At 46.7% G+C, this 15,537-nt stretch overlaps 1 protein-coding gene across 3 annotated transcripts in view; it reads left to right on the top strand.

Annotated features, from left to right (window-relative positions):
- The window catches only part of LOC142571690 (uncharacterized), a 145,932-nt gene that overhangs the window by 100,406 nt on the left and 29,989 nt on the right, over positions 1 to 15,537 (top strand). For all 3 annotated transcript variants that reach the window (XM_075680224.1, XM_075680223.1, XM_075680225.1), the window contains one exon: positions 983 to 1,062. In XM_075680224.1, the coding sequence (XP_075536339.1) occupies positions 983 to 1,062 (80 nt within the window). The remainder of the gene's footprint in view (positions 1 to 982; positions 1,063 to 15,537) is intronic.

The following is a 15,537-nucleotide window of genomic DNA, read 5'->3' as shown; positions in this document are numbered from 1 at the left end:
ACAGGCTTGATTTGGGACTATCAGAGAGCATGACACCATTAAGATTTTACCGCCGTACAAAAGTCTTGAACGCCGCTGGTGCACTTTCAGTATTACCCGGGTACACTGAAGAGTAGAGTTGCTACTCTGGAGTGTCTCGCTTTGCACTGTACACCGCAGCCGTCTGTGTCTTACAATTGCATGGCATGTTAATGTTGGCTGCATCACTCTTTTTGTTTATGCAAGAGGAGCATGGAGAAACAAGGAGTAGTAGTAAGAATGTGGTTAGCTTTGTTGTCATATTCGGGTCTTTAGTCTTCACTGTCTAATGATTTTTGTTCTGCTGTCATTGCAGAAAGCTGCTAATTTCAATCTGATATGTACCAAGGTTTCAAGCATATGACTTAGTCTTAACAGGAACCATCGTTAGAGTGCCTCTTGATAAAACATATTGTGGCTGTTTGTTTGGACCCATTGGAACACATGTACCACATAGCCCAGCAAGTCGCTTGCTGGGTCATGTGGTACATGGCACATAATTGTGCTGGAAACTAGAAGGTGCAATACACACCTTCCAAAGGAATAGTCACTTGTATGGCTAAACAAGAAGAAAGGGGGTTAACCGAGGGGCCCAATTTTTATTAGTCATCCACTTTCATTTTTCATTTCTTTATAATCTCATTATTTCATTTATTAAGCACAAGTAATTTCCCCTATGTTGTCTTTGGTGTCAGTATTTGTTGGCTTCTTATGATATCACTTGTATGGCTGTATCACGTGTACGTCTTCTTCTGATGCATCTTGTTGGCGGATGTTGCTTGGTACAAATGTCATCTGCCGAGCCTCTCTTATTACCCTAAAGCTGAAATGTTGAGATTCAAAGATGAGTGGAAGGCCATTTGCCTTTATTGTTGTGGTCAATGAGAGCATTTAGCATAAATCTTCTGATAGACTTCGTTTGTTTCACAAGTATCAATTGGAATTTATTTTGTCCAATTTTTAGAGGCCTTATTGGAGCTGAATGCAGACATCCTTGTTCAAGACAGCAAGGGTAATAGTGCTCTTCATCACGCTTGCTTGCAGGTAATTAGGTTCTTCTTTCATTTTTTTTTTTCATTACACTTGTTAAGTGTTGCTCTTGCACAACTTGCATGGTGCAATGTCCGAGCGTGCGCTACGCTTCCGACGCCACCACGCACCGTGAAACAGATAAGCGAAGGGACTCATCACACCTGTGAATGCCCTGTGCGGCGACCCCAGGGATTTGCTGGTACCGAAATGAAAAACTGAGTGGGCGCCGGCGCTTTCATGTGAAATGGGCGGTAGAGTATTGTGGTGAGGCTGTCTTGGCAGGCAGCTATATACTGTTCTCGATCGCGCGCGCCTCACACATTTTCTTGTTTACATGGGATCTGGCTGCCAGAAAACGTAGCATACGATCGCAGTTTGGCAACGAGCTGAACATTGGTGCCGAAAATCGTGTTTTCAGGAAATGCATGAAGGCTAAAAAATGAGCTTAACTTTATTGAGTCATTTTTTGTGTTCTTGATTGCGAACACTGTTGCTGGGAAAGCGTACATAACGGGAACCTATTGGCGAAGTTCTACTGTACCACTGAACCAACTCTGGCAAAGCTGGCACATGTATAGATTTTTGTTTGCAGCCTTTAAAGGGCCCCTCACCAGGCCACACAGCAAACTTCGGTTATACACTGGAAGTTGTTACATGTCCTCTAGGGAGCATTCTGCTGCAAAAATTATTCAAATTGGCTCATTAATAGCCAAGATAGAAATATTTCAGTGCCGTGAACCCATGATTTTTGGGGGTGACCTCCACTGCCTGGCAAGGCACTCTCTCCACTTGCCCCGTCTAGCCTCTACGAGCGGAATTCTTTCCCTGTGTTCTCCCATACTGGACCTTGTGGATTGCATGACGCATACGTCATGGGCCCCGCCTTAATTTCTTTTTTTTTTCCCCTCACTTTTTTACATCGCGCATGATTTCGCTCACTGTGGACGAGGACACCCGACTAGCAGTATAAGTCAGTGCTACACGAATACTGAGGCAAGCACATGCAGATTACAGAGCATGATCCTGTGCTGCAACATGGTAAAAAATGACAGTTTTGGTGTCTGCACACGCGACTGCATGACATGGGAACAAGCAGATGAAACGGAAGTACATCTGCTGCGCTGCAAAGTAAAACAATATCATGCACACATTTAGTTTGTGTGTTTTATTATTTCTCTAAGCTTTAATTCACCTATTCAAACAACATATTACACAAATAACAGATGTTGCTTTGAATAAATCTCGAAGTCACGTGTCACCATGAGCGACGTCGCAGCACAAACACGTGTATGTAGGCGCACTAGCACATGTACGTCATCCTCCAGCTTAGAGCGTGGAGGTCACAAGGAGAAGGGAGAATGGTGTTCGGTTTGAAATTTCAGATCTTTCCACGGCATGTAGCGATGTAATACTTTGCAGACACAATCGCTATCACACATTATACGCTCTGCTCTTATCAGCTCAAAATGGCCAGACCTAGTGAGGGCCCTTTTAAACAGCAACTAAATATATCACGTGCAGCCACGCCTGGAGACCCAGAGACTGATCGGAGCAAGCGGTAGTCTGAGTGTCTTGCACGGGGAAAGGGCTCGTCGTGGCACTCCATTGCAGCTGCAGTATCTACTCTACAGAGCAACATGGCCTCAGAGATTTCTGAGGTCATGTTGAGGAGTAATGGCGCTGGTGTGTTCTCTGTCGTCCCCCTCCCCCCTTTCCTTTTTGAGTGTCAGTATTATGAACAGCTGTTCTTGTGAGCTTTTCGTGATGCTCCTACTTGTATCAAAAATGGCAGTATTGCATGGAAGCTCTTCTTTATGTACATTATCTTAAACATTGCTTTTTTTGTCTAGTCTAAATTTTCTTTGTATTTCGTGTTTAAAGGGGGTCCTAAAGCACCCCTCGGGCTGGGTGCAAAAATGCAGTTGACGGATAGCATCTCGGTGTCTACAAACTGGGAACACTGGGAATTCTCATCGATTTTTAATAGTCTGGCACTACTAAGGGAAAACTCGGGAAATTTGGGCTTCTATCTGGGAAAATAAACTCATTTTATTGAAAGGGAACGAAAGTTGCCCTAATGCTAGCTCAAGTAAAAGAGAGGAATCATAACAAATTGTCTTTGAAGCTGTGTCGGGAGTTGCCAGTGCACAATCAACGACCGATTTTTCAGACGCCCGATTTTTGGGACATGCCTAATAATGAGGGCTGCTTTTCAGCACCACCTTGTACCCCATAGAGTCAATGTATAAGAAGGTATGAAAAACAGCCCCTAAGTATATGAGGCCCATGTACCCTGGGAAAGGGCAAACAGCGCCTTGCAAGAGGGGATAGCTACCTCTCCTGGGGCCCCTCTGCTCCTCTGGCACAGAGGGAGCAGTGTGGCTCACTTGAGCGTTCCAAAAAAGAAAAATATCGAGTCATTGGACCACAAAAACAAAATGTTTGAGTTAAACATCTTGTTTTGTTCTCAGAGAATTCATTTTCCTTTTAATTAATATGGCTGTACAAATTTTACAATGGAACTTCAGAGGTCTTGTCAATAACCTAGATGATGTCAAAGAACTCATCTGTCACTTCCAGCCAAAGGTTCTCTGTGTGCAAGAAACACATTTGAAATTGTCACATAATAATTTTCTTAAACAGTTCGTAACATTTAGAAAAGATTGTGATGGTGCTCTCACGTCATCAGTAGGTGTTGCTATAATTTGATTAGTCAATCGCCTGTGAATTGGTGACATTACAGATTCCTCTTCAGGCTGTTGTAATCTGTGCAATATCACTTAGTAGGCTCGTAACACTGTGCTCGTTATATATCCCACCAGGTAACACGCTGAATAGGTTTGTTTTTTGAAAACTTGATCTTTCAACTGCCTGATCCCTACATGGTGCTCGGCAATTTTAAAGCCCACAATATGCTTTGGGGTGTCTCGCGGTGTGATGCCAGAGGTCGCCTCATTGAAAATTTCCTACTGTAGACGGGAACCTGTCTCTTCAATAAGACAGAGCCTACCTTCTACAGTGCTAAACACAACGCATACTCTGCAATAGACTTAGCAATTGGTTCTCCTTCACTTCTACCACATTTCTTATGGTTAGTGATCAAAAAATCATATGGAAGGGATCACTATTCTATCATTCTAAGTACGGCAGAACAATTGGGAAATAATCCTTATCCGCCTCAGTGGAAGCTAGAGACTGCAGACTGAGAACGATATGGGGAACTTGCATACATATCTCAATTGTATTGATAACCTAAGTATAAATGATGCTGTCTCATTCGTTATTGCTGTCATAATTGATGCGGCGATAAACTGTATACAGCAGACACATGGCTCTGCAACCAAGAAATGAATTCCTTGGTGGAATGACGCATGTAGAAATGCACAGAGAAATCAAACTAAAGCTTGGAGCCTGTTGTGTCATTTGCTAACGACAGAAAACTTAAACGAATTTTAGACAAATGAAATCAAAAGGGCAGCGCATACGACATCGAGCACGCAGGGAAAGCTGGGAAAGTTTCCTTTCAGTAATCAATTCTTATGCGGATGAGGCTAAAGTGTGGAAGAGATTGAGAAAATTATTTGGCCGGCAATCGAATCCACTTCCTTTGGTGAATGATCAAGGAGAAAGTTTGGTAGACCAGGCTGACGCCCTTGGCATCCACTTTGAAAATGTATCCAGTTCAGCCCACTACTACGAGTCCTTCCTTAAACGTAACGCTGCAGCCGAAAGAAAGCCATTGAATCGTAAAGGTGGAAACAATGAACCCTACAACCTTCCTTTTACTCTTGCCGAGTTTAAGGCTGCTTTGAACAGCTGTAGCAACTCCTCATTTGGAGGTGACAGAGTTGTATATGATATGAGAATGGGGGAGGGGGGGGGGGAAGTACCTGAAGGCTGAAAGTCAAATGACATTACTTTCACTTTTTTTAGAATCTGGGCTACTGGATACATACCTTCCGATGTAGGCACCAACATCAGAAATAGTGACTTCTACATTACAGGACACCTGTGACATCATATAATACACATATTCAAGAGTGCGAACTTTCATACAGGGCATACCTGTTGATTTTTTTAGACAGTGCCTTTATGCCATGTGCTTTCTTGCTTTGCAATATTGCAGTGATCACACAATCCCTTTAAGGTGGAAATAAACAGGACTAATATATTTGTGGAACTGGAAACAAAAAAAAAATTCCTTATTGTCATTGAACATACTCTGTGATAACTGCCACGTAGTACAAAGGGGGCTTTAAAGGTTGAGGGAAAATTGTGAGGATGTTTTTTTCAATTGAGTGTAATAGTACAAAACCTTTTCTCAATAAACATCAGCATATTCTCTGTGTCGTGGGTCATAGCTTGTATTCCTGATATGCGGCAGCCAAATTATGTGTACGGTTAAACCTCAATATAACAAACTTCAATATAACCTCCTGAGGCCCATCAATGGAAGATTTGTCCAATATATTGGACAACCGAACACAGCGGGCCACGGCTATCGAAACAGATTTTTCCTCAGAGATGGCTTTTCTGGCTGCTACTAGGACCCGTCCTGTCATATATTGACTATACGGTCAAAGTCGCTCTGTTTCCCACATTTCCAGGAAAGTTGACAATGGCGGGTCAGAGTGCGAGTGCCTTTTACGGCTGCCGCTAAGAAGTAAATGAATTTTTTTTTTTTTTTTTTTTTTTCGTGGGATAAAGCATAGTAAGGGTGCAGCGGTGGCGTAGAGGTAGAGCATCTGCCTCACGTGCAAGAGGACCGCGGTTCGAATCCTGGTGCCGCGCAATTTTCCACCGGATCAAAAAAAATCCGCATGTTGATAAAGTTGCATAAATAGGCCTGGAGTGCGGCCTGATGCCGATGACCAGAACCGGTAACGCACTTCCTCACCAGAGCAGGATTGGCCACCCTGGTGCAGTACTTGGCCACAATCTCCTATATGAATACAACAATCTGACCGGGGTAGTTGAAGTATGGGAGAGGCCTTTGCTCTGCAGTGAGCGTAACCAGGCTGATGATGAAGATGATGATGATGAAAGCATAGTTAGGCCTTGGTTTGGGTTGGTAAGAACTCGAGGAACACAGAGAAATGCGTATTTGAGCTACGAATTCGGTAATTTTCACGAGTGCGGGATGTATTTCGCAATGTGCAATATATTGGACATTGGGTCTCAATGACAACAAAATTATGACAGTATGCACATGTTCTGTTCGGACTACTTAACAAATTACAGATATTTGTCTGCAATTACCTAGAATTTCGAACTGTCTCAACACAGTTGAGACAGTACGAGCCTCGAAAACCCAACCTTGATGGCCTAAAAAATTTTGTGCTCGCAATGCCAAGTGGCCTTATTTTGGATTTTGAAAGGAATGAAGTCCAATTTATACATAGGAAGTTCTGGAACTGGAGAGTCAGCAGTGCTCAGGCTTGCAACCAATCTCACTCCTGGAAAGTGCACCTCTTTTTTTTGACAAGTACTACACGGCTGGTCTGTTACTTGATAAATTGGCAGTCAAGGACACATCTGGTACCAGACCAGCGAAGAAGAATCAAATTCCAAAAGGTGTGAATCTGTCTAGCGAAAGTGAGCTTAAAGCTAATGGACGAGGAACATCAGAGATGGTGTTGAGAGATGATGCACAAAAAGTTATTGTTAGATGGTATGATGAGAAAGCCACATCACTGATGTCATCTCTTCTCGGAAAGCATCTTGATCACACATGTTCGAAGGTGGTCCAGCAAGGAGTAAAGCACATGAATCTTTCCAGGCCAAGTATTTTATGTTTGTACAAGAAGAATATGGGAGTTGTCGACATGGCCAATCGCATGATCCGCTTTTACCAAATGAAGGCCTTATGGCCAACATCTTATGCCCACGAAATGGACCATAAGGTGCTTTTAGCGCTTGACGGACATGACCTTAAGCAACTCGTGGTTACCGCACAGACGGGATATGCGCCACCAGTAAGAACGACACAGGAACATATTCCAGTTTTTGGATTTTCGTGTCTCTATGAGAGAGGCTCTGATCACTGAAGCACTGCAAATTCCCACAGACAAAAGGGATTCATAGTGGCAGCCACCCAAAAAGCAGGCTCCGCCGCCTCCTCTTCAAGTTCGATCAAAAACAATCGGTCATTTTCCACAACTATCTAAAGTTCCGAATGCTGCTCACAGCACAATGGAAGGTTGCAGCATGAAAACCAAGTTTTTCTTGCACGAAGTGTCAACTTTTCTATTGCATCACAAAGGAGCGATGTCGCTTTGAGAAAGCTCACTCCTCCTATTGAAAGAGATTCATAAGGTTCAATCTTGTTTAACATTGTTGGTTTGTGCTTTTATATTTGTAGCAGCCGCAAACAAAAGATTTTTTTTTTTTCAAAAACCTTTGTTTCAGTTACTGGCCCCAACTACACCATTCCGACTGTTGACAGAAAAAGACCTCCTAGAGGCCCAGTGTCCAATATATTGGACATTGTGCTAAGTCTAAACAATGCATCAGACAGCAAAACTGCATAACACTTTTCACCTATGCACCGAAAAAATGCATTTCTCAATGTGTAACAAAAATCCGAGAACCTAAATTTACTCTGGGCCTCAGGAGTTTTAACTTTTTATGATTTCTTTTCCACAAGAAACCATTTATTTAGAACCTCAATATAACAAAGCGTGTTTATACATAATTTCAATATAACAAAATTTCAGTGCTGCTGCGAAGCAAAACCAAGACAGTAAATGAAAACTTCTGCTGACACAGATGGTCCAATGGCTAAATTACAAGCAGCTGCTCGGGAGCGTACCTCTCAAATTATGCACCGCGTGACCAAGCCACCATTGAAGCACAGCATTGTCATGTTCCATATAAAGTCGAAGTGCGACAAGATCCTATCACTCCTCGTGGCCTGTATGCTTTTGGTGCACGTGAAATCATGCAATGGTGAGCCAAGAAGAATGGTGGCTTGATGAGCACCATCTTCCCGTGAAAGCACGGGATATGGAAGGGGGGAGCAAGCTTGCAGTAGCAGAGTCGAGCGTGCTCAGCGGGCGGGGGTGTAGCAATGGGAGGGAAATGAGGGGCAGGTTGGAAGGCATATTATTTAGTGCGGCAGTGATAGTGCATAGCTGTGAGCACAGCTGAGCACATACAGAGCTCGCGTGCCCCATTTTAGAGGTAATCTCCCGTGTGGGCAAAGAGTGGGCATGCAGAAATCACATGGCATCATGTACATTTCCTTCCTGTGCATGTAGTATTCGAGGTTGCATAATCTCGAGTTTTGAAGGCACGTTGAAGCATGTGGGGTTCTCACCCATGCTCTTGGGGCAAAGGAACGACAACACAGTAGTGCAAACAATCACAAGAGCATTTATTGTACCTTTCATACACTAATGCCTGCTAGCCGAGCTGCTATCCACAAAATATGCCGATGGTCACGCAACAAATCGCGGAAGTCCGTCTCACTGCGACCAGATAACAAGCGAACACGTTCGCCCCATGCTGGACACCAACGCCTGGTCGTTCGCATGTACGCTCACGCGAACGGTTGCGCTTTCGAACGATCGTGTTCGTTCATTGGGGTAGGCCTCGCGAGACAGTCTCGCAAAAGCATGGATCGGCACGCACGCGCAGAACGTCCGTGCCGCTTCCCAACCCCGAGCCAAAGAGGAAGAGCCTTCTCCTTTTTGCATCCAAGTAACGCCGCCGTTAGGTGGTGTTAGCAGAGCAACACTCGTGCCATGTTTCATACTACCCTGCAAGCACACCGACTGCGGCAGTAAGGCCACACGGCGAAGCCGGATTACAGGAGACGGGAGCTATGAGAGAAAACAACATATCAGGGGACGCGGGAGAGTCGCGCATCCCCACATCCCCCCCAACCTTAAATCACTACAATTCCGGCGAAACATGTGACACGGTCTAACATTAACGCATGCTTGGTGAACAAGGTAGTACATGCAACACTGGCCGTGCCGACGAAATGTCCACATGCTGCCCATAACATGCGAGCCGACATTGTCCTTGGGTACTCTGCAGACTCGACAGTACGATTCCAAGCCAGGACTCCGGAAGCGGCGACGCAGTAGTCAGTACGAGCAGGGGCGTAGCTGGGGGGGCTTATGGGGCCTCAGCCCCCCCCCCCCCCCCCCCCCCCCGAAATTTTTTCGTGCTGTCCATGCACCACCGACCAAAGCAACTCCCGACGCCAGAAATCATTCTGAATTTTGTCCAAAACGCCTTTTTCACGCTCGAAAAGCCATTTCACCGCGAAAATTAGATTTCGAAGCAACACCTATGCACCGGGAGTCACATAACGCAAGCAGCCCCACCGGAGCACATAGTTTCAAGGGCGTTTTGATGACGAACGCGCTCGCCGCGGCATCTCGCGGAGGCTGCGGAATCTACTCTCTATCATGGAATCTACAGAGCGCCTGGATGTCAATCCCGAAACCTTATGGGTATAATGTTCTCATAAACTTTTGATGTGAAAGGTGCATTAACATTTCCAAACTTGTGCTTTAGATTCTCAATTGGGGAACTGCAATTGAAAATTATGTTCCCATAAGTATTTGACTCCAAAGGTTCATTAACTTTTCCAAAGTCGTACATAGGGCCATACATAGGGCCATACAAATAAACACACTATCAGACAAGTTGACAAAGCCCGCAGCGAGGCCCGATGAGACGAAGAGTTGTGGTGGTTCATTCGTGCCGTCATGTCACTTAAAAAAATATCATTTTTTTTTTCACCTACACTAAAGTATCCAGTGAAGACACTAAAGCCAGCCAAGGTAACTACATTCTTATTTATTTTTTCTACTTCGACATTTAATTGCGAGGACACATTGAGCCTCTGCAATTTTTTGTTCTCGCTCCCCTACCCGCGGGCTGCCAGAGCCAGCCAGAGCGCATGCGTTTTTCTCGTGTTGCCCCGTCCACCGCGCGGCACCCTTCGGTGCGCGTTCGGTTTTCTCTGGCCGAGTGCATTTTCGTCTGGCAGAGTTTTGGACGCTTAAATTTCTAGCTAGCAGACGAGAAAAAGAAACATTGGTCGCTTGCCGCCATCACTGTGGGGACTCGACGGATTGCACCGCGTTTGCTTGAGTGCAACCTGTCCAGAAAGTCTTGTCTCGCCGGTATAGGATACCGAGCAGTATGCGCATGGTTCTTGGTGGACCAAGCGTCTCATGTTTTCTTCGATAATCCTTTAATAGCCACATTAGTTGCCAAAAGTAGGCATTCGATTGTGACCAACATACTTTCCTTTGCGTTCTTTTTTTCATTACGGTGCCCCCGCCTCACAAAAGGAAAAAATAAAAAACTTTGTTGCGGCGCACCGAATTGTCGCATGGTGAAAGTTCTATTTTGTTATTTCTTCTGCGGAAAGCAATGGACCATGGGACGCTTCGGCTGCTGGATACTCTTATTATATTATTGCGATAGCAGTTATATGGACACTCTAGGTGCATTCCTGCCATCGCCCTCATGTTCTGCATAAAGTCCGAGGGTGATAATATTGTGACCGCGCGCCGCATGCTGAATGTGTGAGTGAAAGCGTGTGGGGGGTGGGGGGGGGGCGAGGGGAATGGGTGTGCCGATGATGGTGGCTCAGTCTTGTGTGCGCAAGTAAGAAAAGTAGGGCGCAAGCGCGCCGCCTTCCGTCGCGCGCATTGCATCGGGGGGAGTGGATGGAATAGGGTAGGGATGTAGGATTCTGTGAATCGGATTGCGCAACATGTTTATTCACCTTGTTTGACCCATTATTTCTTAGATACGTATATTTATTGGATACTTATACATATGTTTAGATATCTTGTTACAAGTTTTTGTGCATACGTGCAGTGAACTTTGTTTCCAGTGGCACTTTTTTGCCCTTTATCAAGTTGTATCTTCGCATTTGTATATTCCATTGTATCTTCGCATTTCTAATGTACGGGGGCGAGTGAAATGGAAGTGAGCCTATCCACCCTGCGCAATTATGGTTCTGTTCATTATCTGCAAGGCCTGCGCGTAGCACACAAGGCGTCTCTCATTTACAAAAGTGACACGCAGGTGTGAGGATAAATGTTCTTTAATGCGCTCATACACTAGGTTGAACATGGTTGCGTAACGTAATAGACGCTCCAGAAGTTGAGCAGCGTGGTGCCGTGAGGTTTTTGACAGCTGAAGGTGTTTCCCAAAAAGAAATTAGTCACCGTATGGCTGCCGTGTACATTGAACATTGCATTTCATTGGCCACTGTGAAGCGTTAGAACAAACGGTTCAAAGGAGGACGTGAAAGTTGCAAAGACGATCCCAGACCGGATCAAAGCCCATCGTGCAATGACCCCTAACAAAACTGCAAAGCTTGATGAGCTGATGACACAAGAACGGAGGATAAGCATTGATGAACTTGCAAAGCATGTGAACCTCAGTCGCTGTTCGATTCACCGTCACCGTTCACGCCATAATTCATGAACTCCTCAGATATTGGCTCTTGTGTGCACAATGGATGCCCAAGATTTTGAACCACCGCCAGAATACGGAGAAGTTCGGCGCTGCCTTTACTCATCTCATCCGGTATCACAATAAGGGTGACGATTTCTTCTCTGCAATTGTGATCGGAGACGAGCCATCATGCCACTACTACGAGCCTGAAACACGACGGCAAAGCTTACAATGAAAACATTCGAATTCACGACCCCCAAAGAAAGCAAAGGCAGTCATTGCCGCCGGAAAGGTGTTGTTGACTTTTATTTTTCGATCATCAGGGGCCATTACTGATAGAATTCACTAAATCTTGAGAGCCTATCAATTGTTTCCGATATTGTGAAACGCCGGATCGGCTGCGTGTAGCAATCAAGAAAAAACTACGTGAAAAATTGATGAATGCGGTCATCTTGTTCCACGACAATACCCGTCCCCACATCGCTGATGTGGTTAATACAAAACTGGCAAAGTTCAAGCGGGAAACGCGACAAATCACGGAAGTTCGACTCACTGCGACCGGATAACGAGTGAATATGTTTGCCTCATGCTAGATGCTAACGCCTGCTCGTTCGCGCGTACGTTCACGCGAACGGTGGCGTGTTCGAACAATCGTGTTCGTCCATTGGGGTAGCCCTCGCGAGACGGTCTCGCAGAAGCATGGATCAGCGCACGCGCAGAACGTCCGTGCAGCTTGCCAACCTCGAGCCAAGGGGAAGAGCCTTCTCCTTTTTTGCGCCCAAGTGACCTCGCCGTTAGGTGGCGTTAGCAGAGCAACGCTCGCGCCATGTCTTGTACTACTCTGCAATCATACCAACTCCCATAGTAAAGCCACGCGGCGAAGTCGGATTACAGGAGATGGGAGCTATGCGAGAAAACAACTTATCAGGGGACGCCATGAGAGTCCGCGCATCCCCACATGCAAGAGGTAGACGAAGCATTCGCTGCCTGCTGCAGGTGAAAGGACTGTGCAGGCGTGAAAGTGTGGCTGGCTTTGCTTTGTACCGCTGATGTGAAGATATTGTTGACATTGCATGAAACTATCTTTTATCGCTAATTTTTAAATTCAGCAAAATGTTTTTCTTTTTATTCAAATTTGCTTTTTTCAATTGCCGGATAATTGAGAAAATTTTTCGGTCCCTTCCATGTAAGAAAAATCCATCGGTAACTGTAATTATTTCCACAAAAAGTCAAATTTTAGAATAAAGCAAATTGCAGATTTTACAAACGTCGTCTTTTCGAGGTTTAACTGTATTTGTCTGCTTGCGGCTGCAGTAACCTTACAGCGCTTGAATGCAGAGGTTTAATTCTTGTTGTGTGAGGTTAACTATAGCCAGGGGAATATCTGGCAGAAGTGAAAAGCTGTGACCCAGCAGTCACTCGCATGGCATAAAGCTCCTAGGCTGGGCTGCCACCTGTGGTATTAAACTGAGACTATAGTAACTGATGTAGTAGTTCTGCGGAAACCCACTAGGTGGAGAGAAGTAATGAATAAAGGGAAAATCAAACATCCACCCATTTGTAGCAATTGCTACAAAGGAAACCCACATGGGTTCTTCGAAAGAAAAGTCTCGTAGTAAGCAGTGAGCAAGCAGTGCGGACGTGCCGTGCCGCGCATGCGCCGATCCATGCTTCTGCGAGACCGTCTTGCGTGGCCGCCTTGGAAGGCGCCACCGTTCGCGTGACCGTACACACGAACGACCAGGCATTGGGATCCAGCATGGGGCGAACACATTCGCTCGCTATCCGGTCGCGGTGAGACGGACTTTTAGATTTGTCGCGCGCCCATCGGCATGTTTTGTGAATAGCAACTCGGCTAGCAGGCATTGATCTATGACAGGTGCAATAAATGCCCTTGTGATTGTTTGCACTACTGTGTTGTCGTTCCTTTGTCCCAAGAGCACGAAGGAGAACCCCACATCTGGCTGCCCAACGTGAGGCTCTTGGGACATCGGACGATAGTTTTAACAGTTTTACTTCGTTCGAGACCTTTGTTTGAACCGAAGCATAGGCCTAGCCTGTATTTTGATCGCTAGCGTCGACGGCGGGCTTTCTTGAGAGAGGCGATGGTGGCTGTAGTGTGTTTGAACTTGTCAACATGCTAAGCCTTTTCGCAAGTGTTTTTTTTTTTAATGACATTCGTTGGTATGAGAGCCACGTGGTCTGCATCCTGGGAGAGCGAGGCTTAGCGCCCGCGGAGCATTGGCAAGCCTGAAGCGAGTGAGTACGGAAGCCTCATGGGTGGTCCGAATTTCTCATGTAAATAGCTTCTCCTATCTCTCTGACTCTGATGAAGCCGCGGCTCTAGGAGCCGGGTGGCCGCGGGACACGGGTGCCACTTCGGGCTGACTGGTATTGCGGCCTGGCACCGGGCGCTCCAACACCGTCTGGGACGTTGGGCGCCGTAAACTCGGATGCTGTGTGCACCGAGCGGAGTAGGACCACCTCACAGAGCTGACGTCTCCTTGCGGCTGCCTGTTTTGCGCTCATTTTGGGTGTTGTTTTTGGATGCCAGTTGTTGTCAGGGTGGCGACACTTTAGGCCTAAGGCTTTACGAAGTTGCCTGTCTCACGTGGAGGGGCACAAACTGGAGGACGGTGGTGTTGAGGCGTTGCAATTTGCTTCCCTCATTCTAGTTAGCCTCACACGAATTGAAATTGCTCGTTTGATTCAAGGAACCGAGCTTCGTTCAAGTGAACTTAGCATCTGAGTGGCTGCCCGATCTTTTGCTAGCCGAGTCGAACATCGTACCACGTGGGCGATGCGCATGCGGAATTCCTCTCCCTTGCACTACTTTAGTGTGTGCCGAGTGTGTTGAGTGTACACAGCGTGATTGGAGTCACCCCTGGTTTGCCGTCACCTGCACATCGTCTGCGCTGCTGCCCCGGACTACGATCGAGCCACCGGGCAATGGTGATGCTGTGGCAAGTTCGGCTCAGCGACTTCGGCGGCCGCCTGTATCCAGCTCACAACCCTCGACGGCGGAGAAAAGAGCTGGCGGTCACCGACAGCTACTGCGGCTCTCGCCAGCAGGGCACGTCGGCGCGAGCGACGTTTGCTCGTTCCGACTATTGCGTCGCCGTTTCCGGAGTGGCCTGGAATCGTGCCATCGAGTCTGCAAAGCTGCTGCTGTGACTGGCAGACGCCAGCGGTGTACCCAAGGGCAATGTCTGCTCGCATGCTATGGACGGCGTGTGGACATTTACTCAGCGCGGCCACTGTTGCGTGTACTATCTTGTTCGCGAAGCACGGGTTGATGTTAGACCGTGTCACATGTTTTGCCGGAATAAGAAGTGATTTAAGGTTGGGGGGATGTGGGGATGCGTGACTCTCACGGGTCCCCTGATATCTTGTTTTCCCGCATAGCTTCTGCAGTGCCCGCACGGCCTGGCGCCCGCGGCGGTCGGAGTGGTACAAGCGCAGTGCGAGAGATGGCGCGAGTATTGCGCTGCTGCGGGGTTACTTGGGTGCGGGAAAGACAAGGCGCTCCCTCTTTGGTTCGGGACAGCAAGCAGTGCGGACGTGCCGTGCCGCGCATGCGCCGATCCATGCTTCTGCGAGACCGTCTCGCGTCGCCGCATTGGAACGCGCCACCGTTCGCGTGACCGTACACGCGAACGACCAGGCGTTGGGATCCAGCATGGGGCGAACATATTCGCTCGCTATCCAATCGCGTTGAGTTGGACTTCTAGATTTGTCACGCGCCCATCGGCATGTTTTGTGCATAGCAACTCGGCTAGCAGGCATTGATCTATGAAAGGTGCAGTAAATGCCCTTGTGATTGTTTGCACTACTGTGTTATCGTTCCTTTGTGCCAAGAGCACGGAGGAGAACCCCACACCGTATGGGTTTCCTTCGTAGCAATTGCTACGAACGGGCGGATGTTTGATTTTTCCTTTATTCAATTGTAGTAACTGCATTTTTGCTGTTGAAACAAAGGAGCAGAGTGGCAGCAGTATTTGAAGTTGCGTTAGGCTGAGAATTTCACTGCAGTTGTCAAAATACCTAATGGTT

Source organism: Dermacentor variabilis, chromosome 2 (assembly GCF_050947875.1).
Source record: "Dermacentor variabilis isolate Ectoservices chromosome 2, ASM5094787v1, whole genome shotgun sequence".
NCBI lineage: Eukaryota > Metazoa > Arthropoda > Arachnida > Ixodida > Ixodidae > Dermacentor > Dermacentor variabilis.
This window is presented reverse-complemented; position numbering and strand designations above follow the sequence as displayed.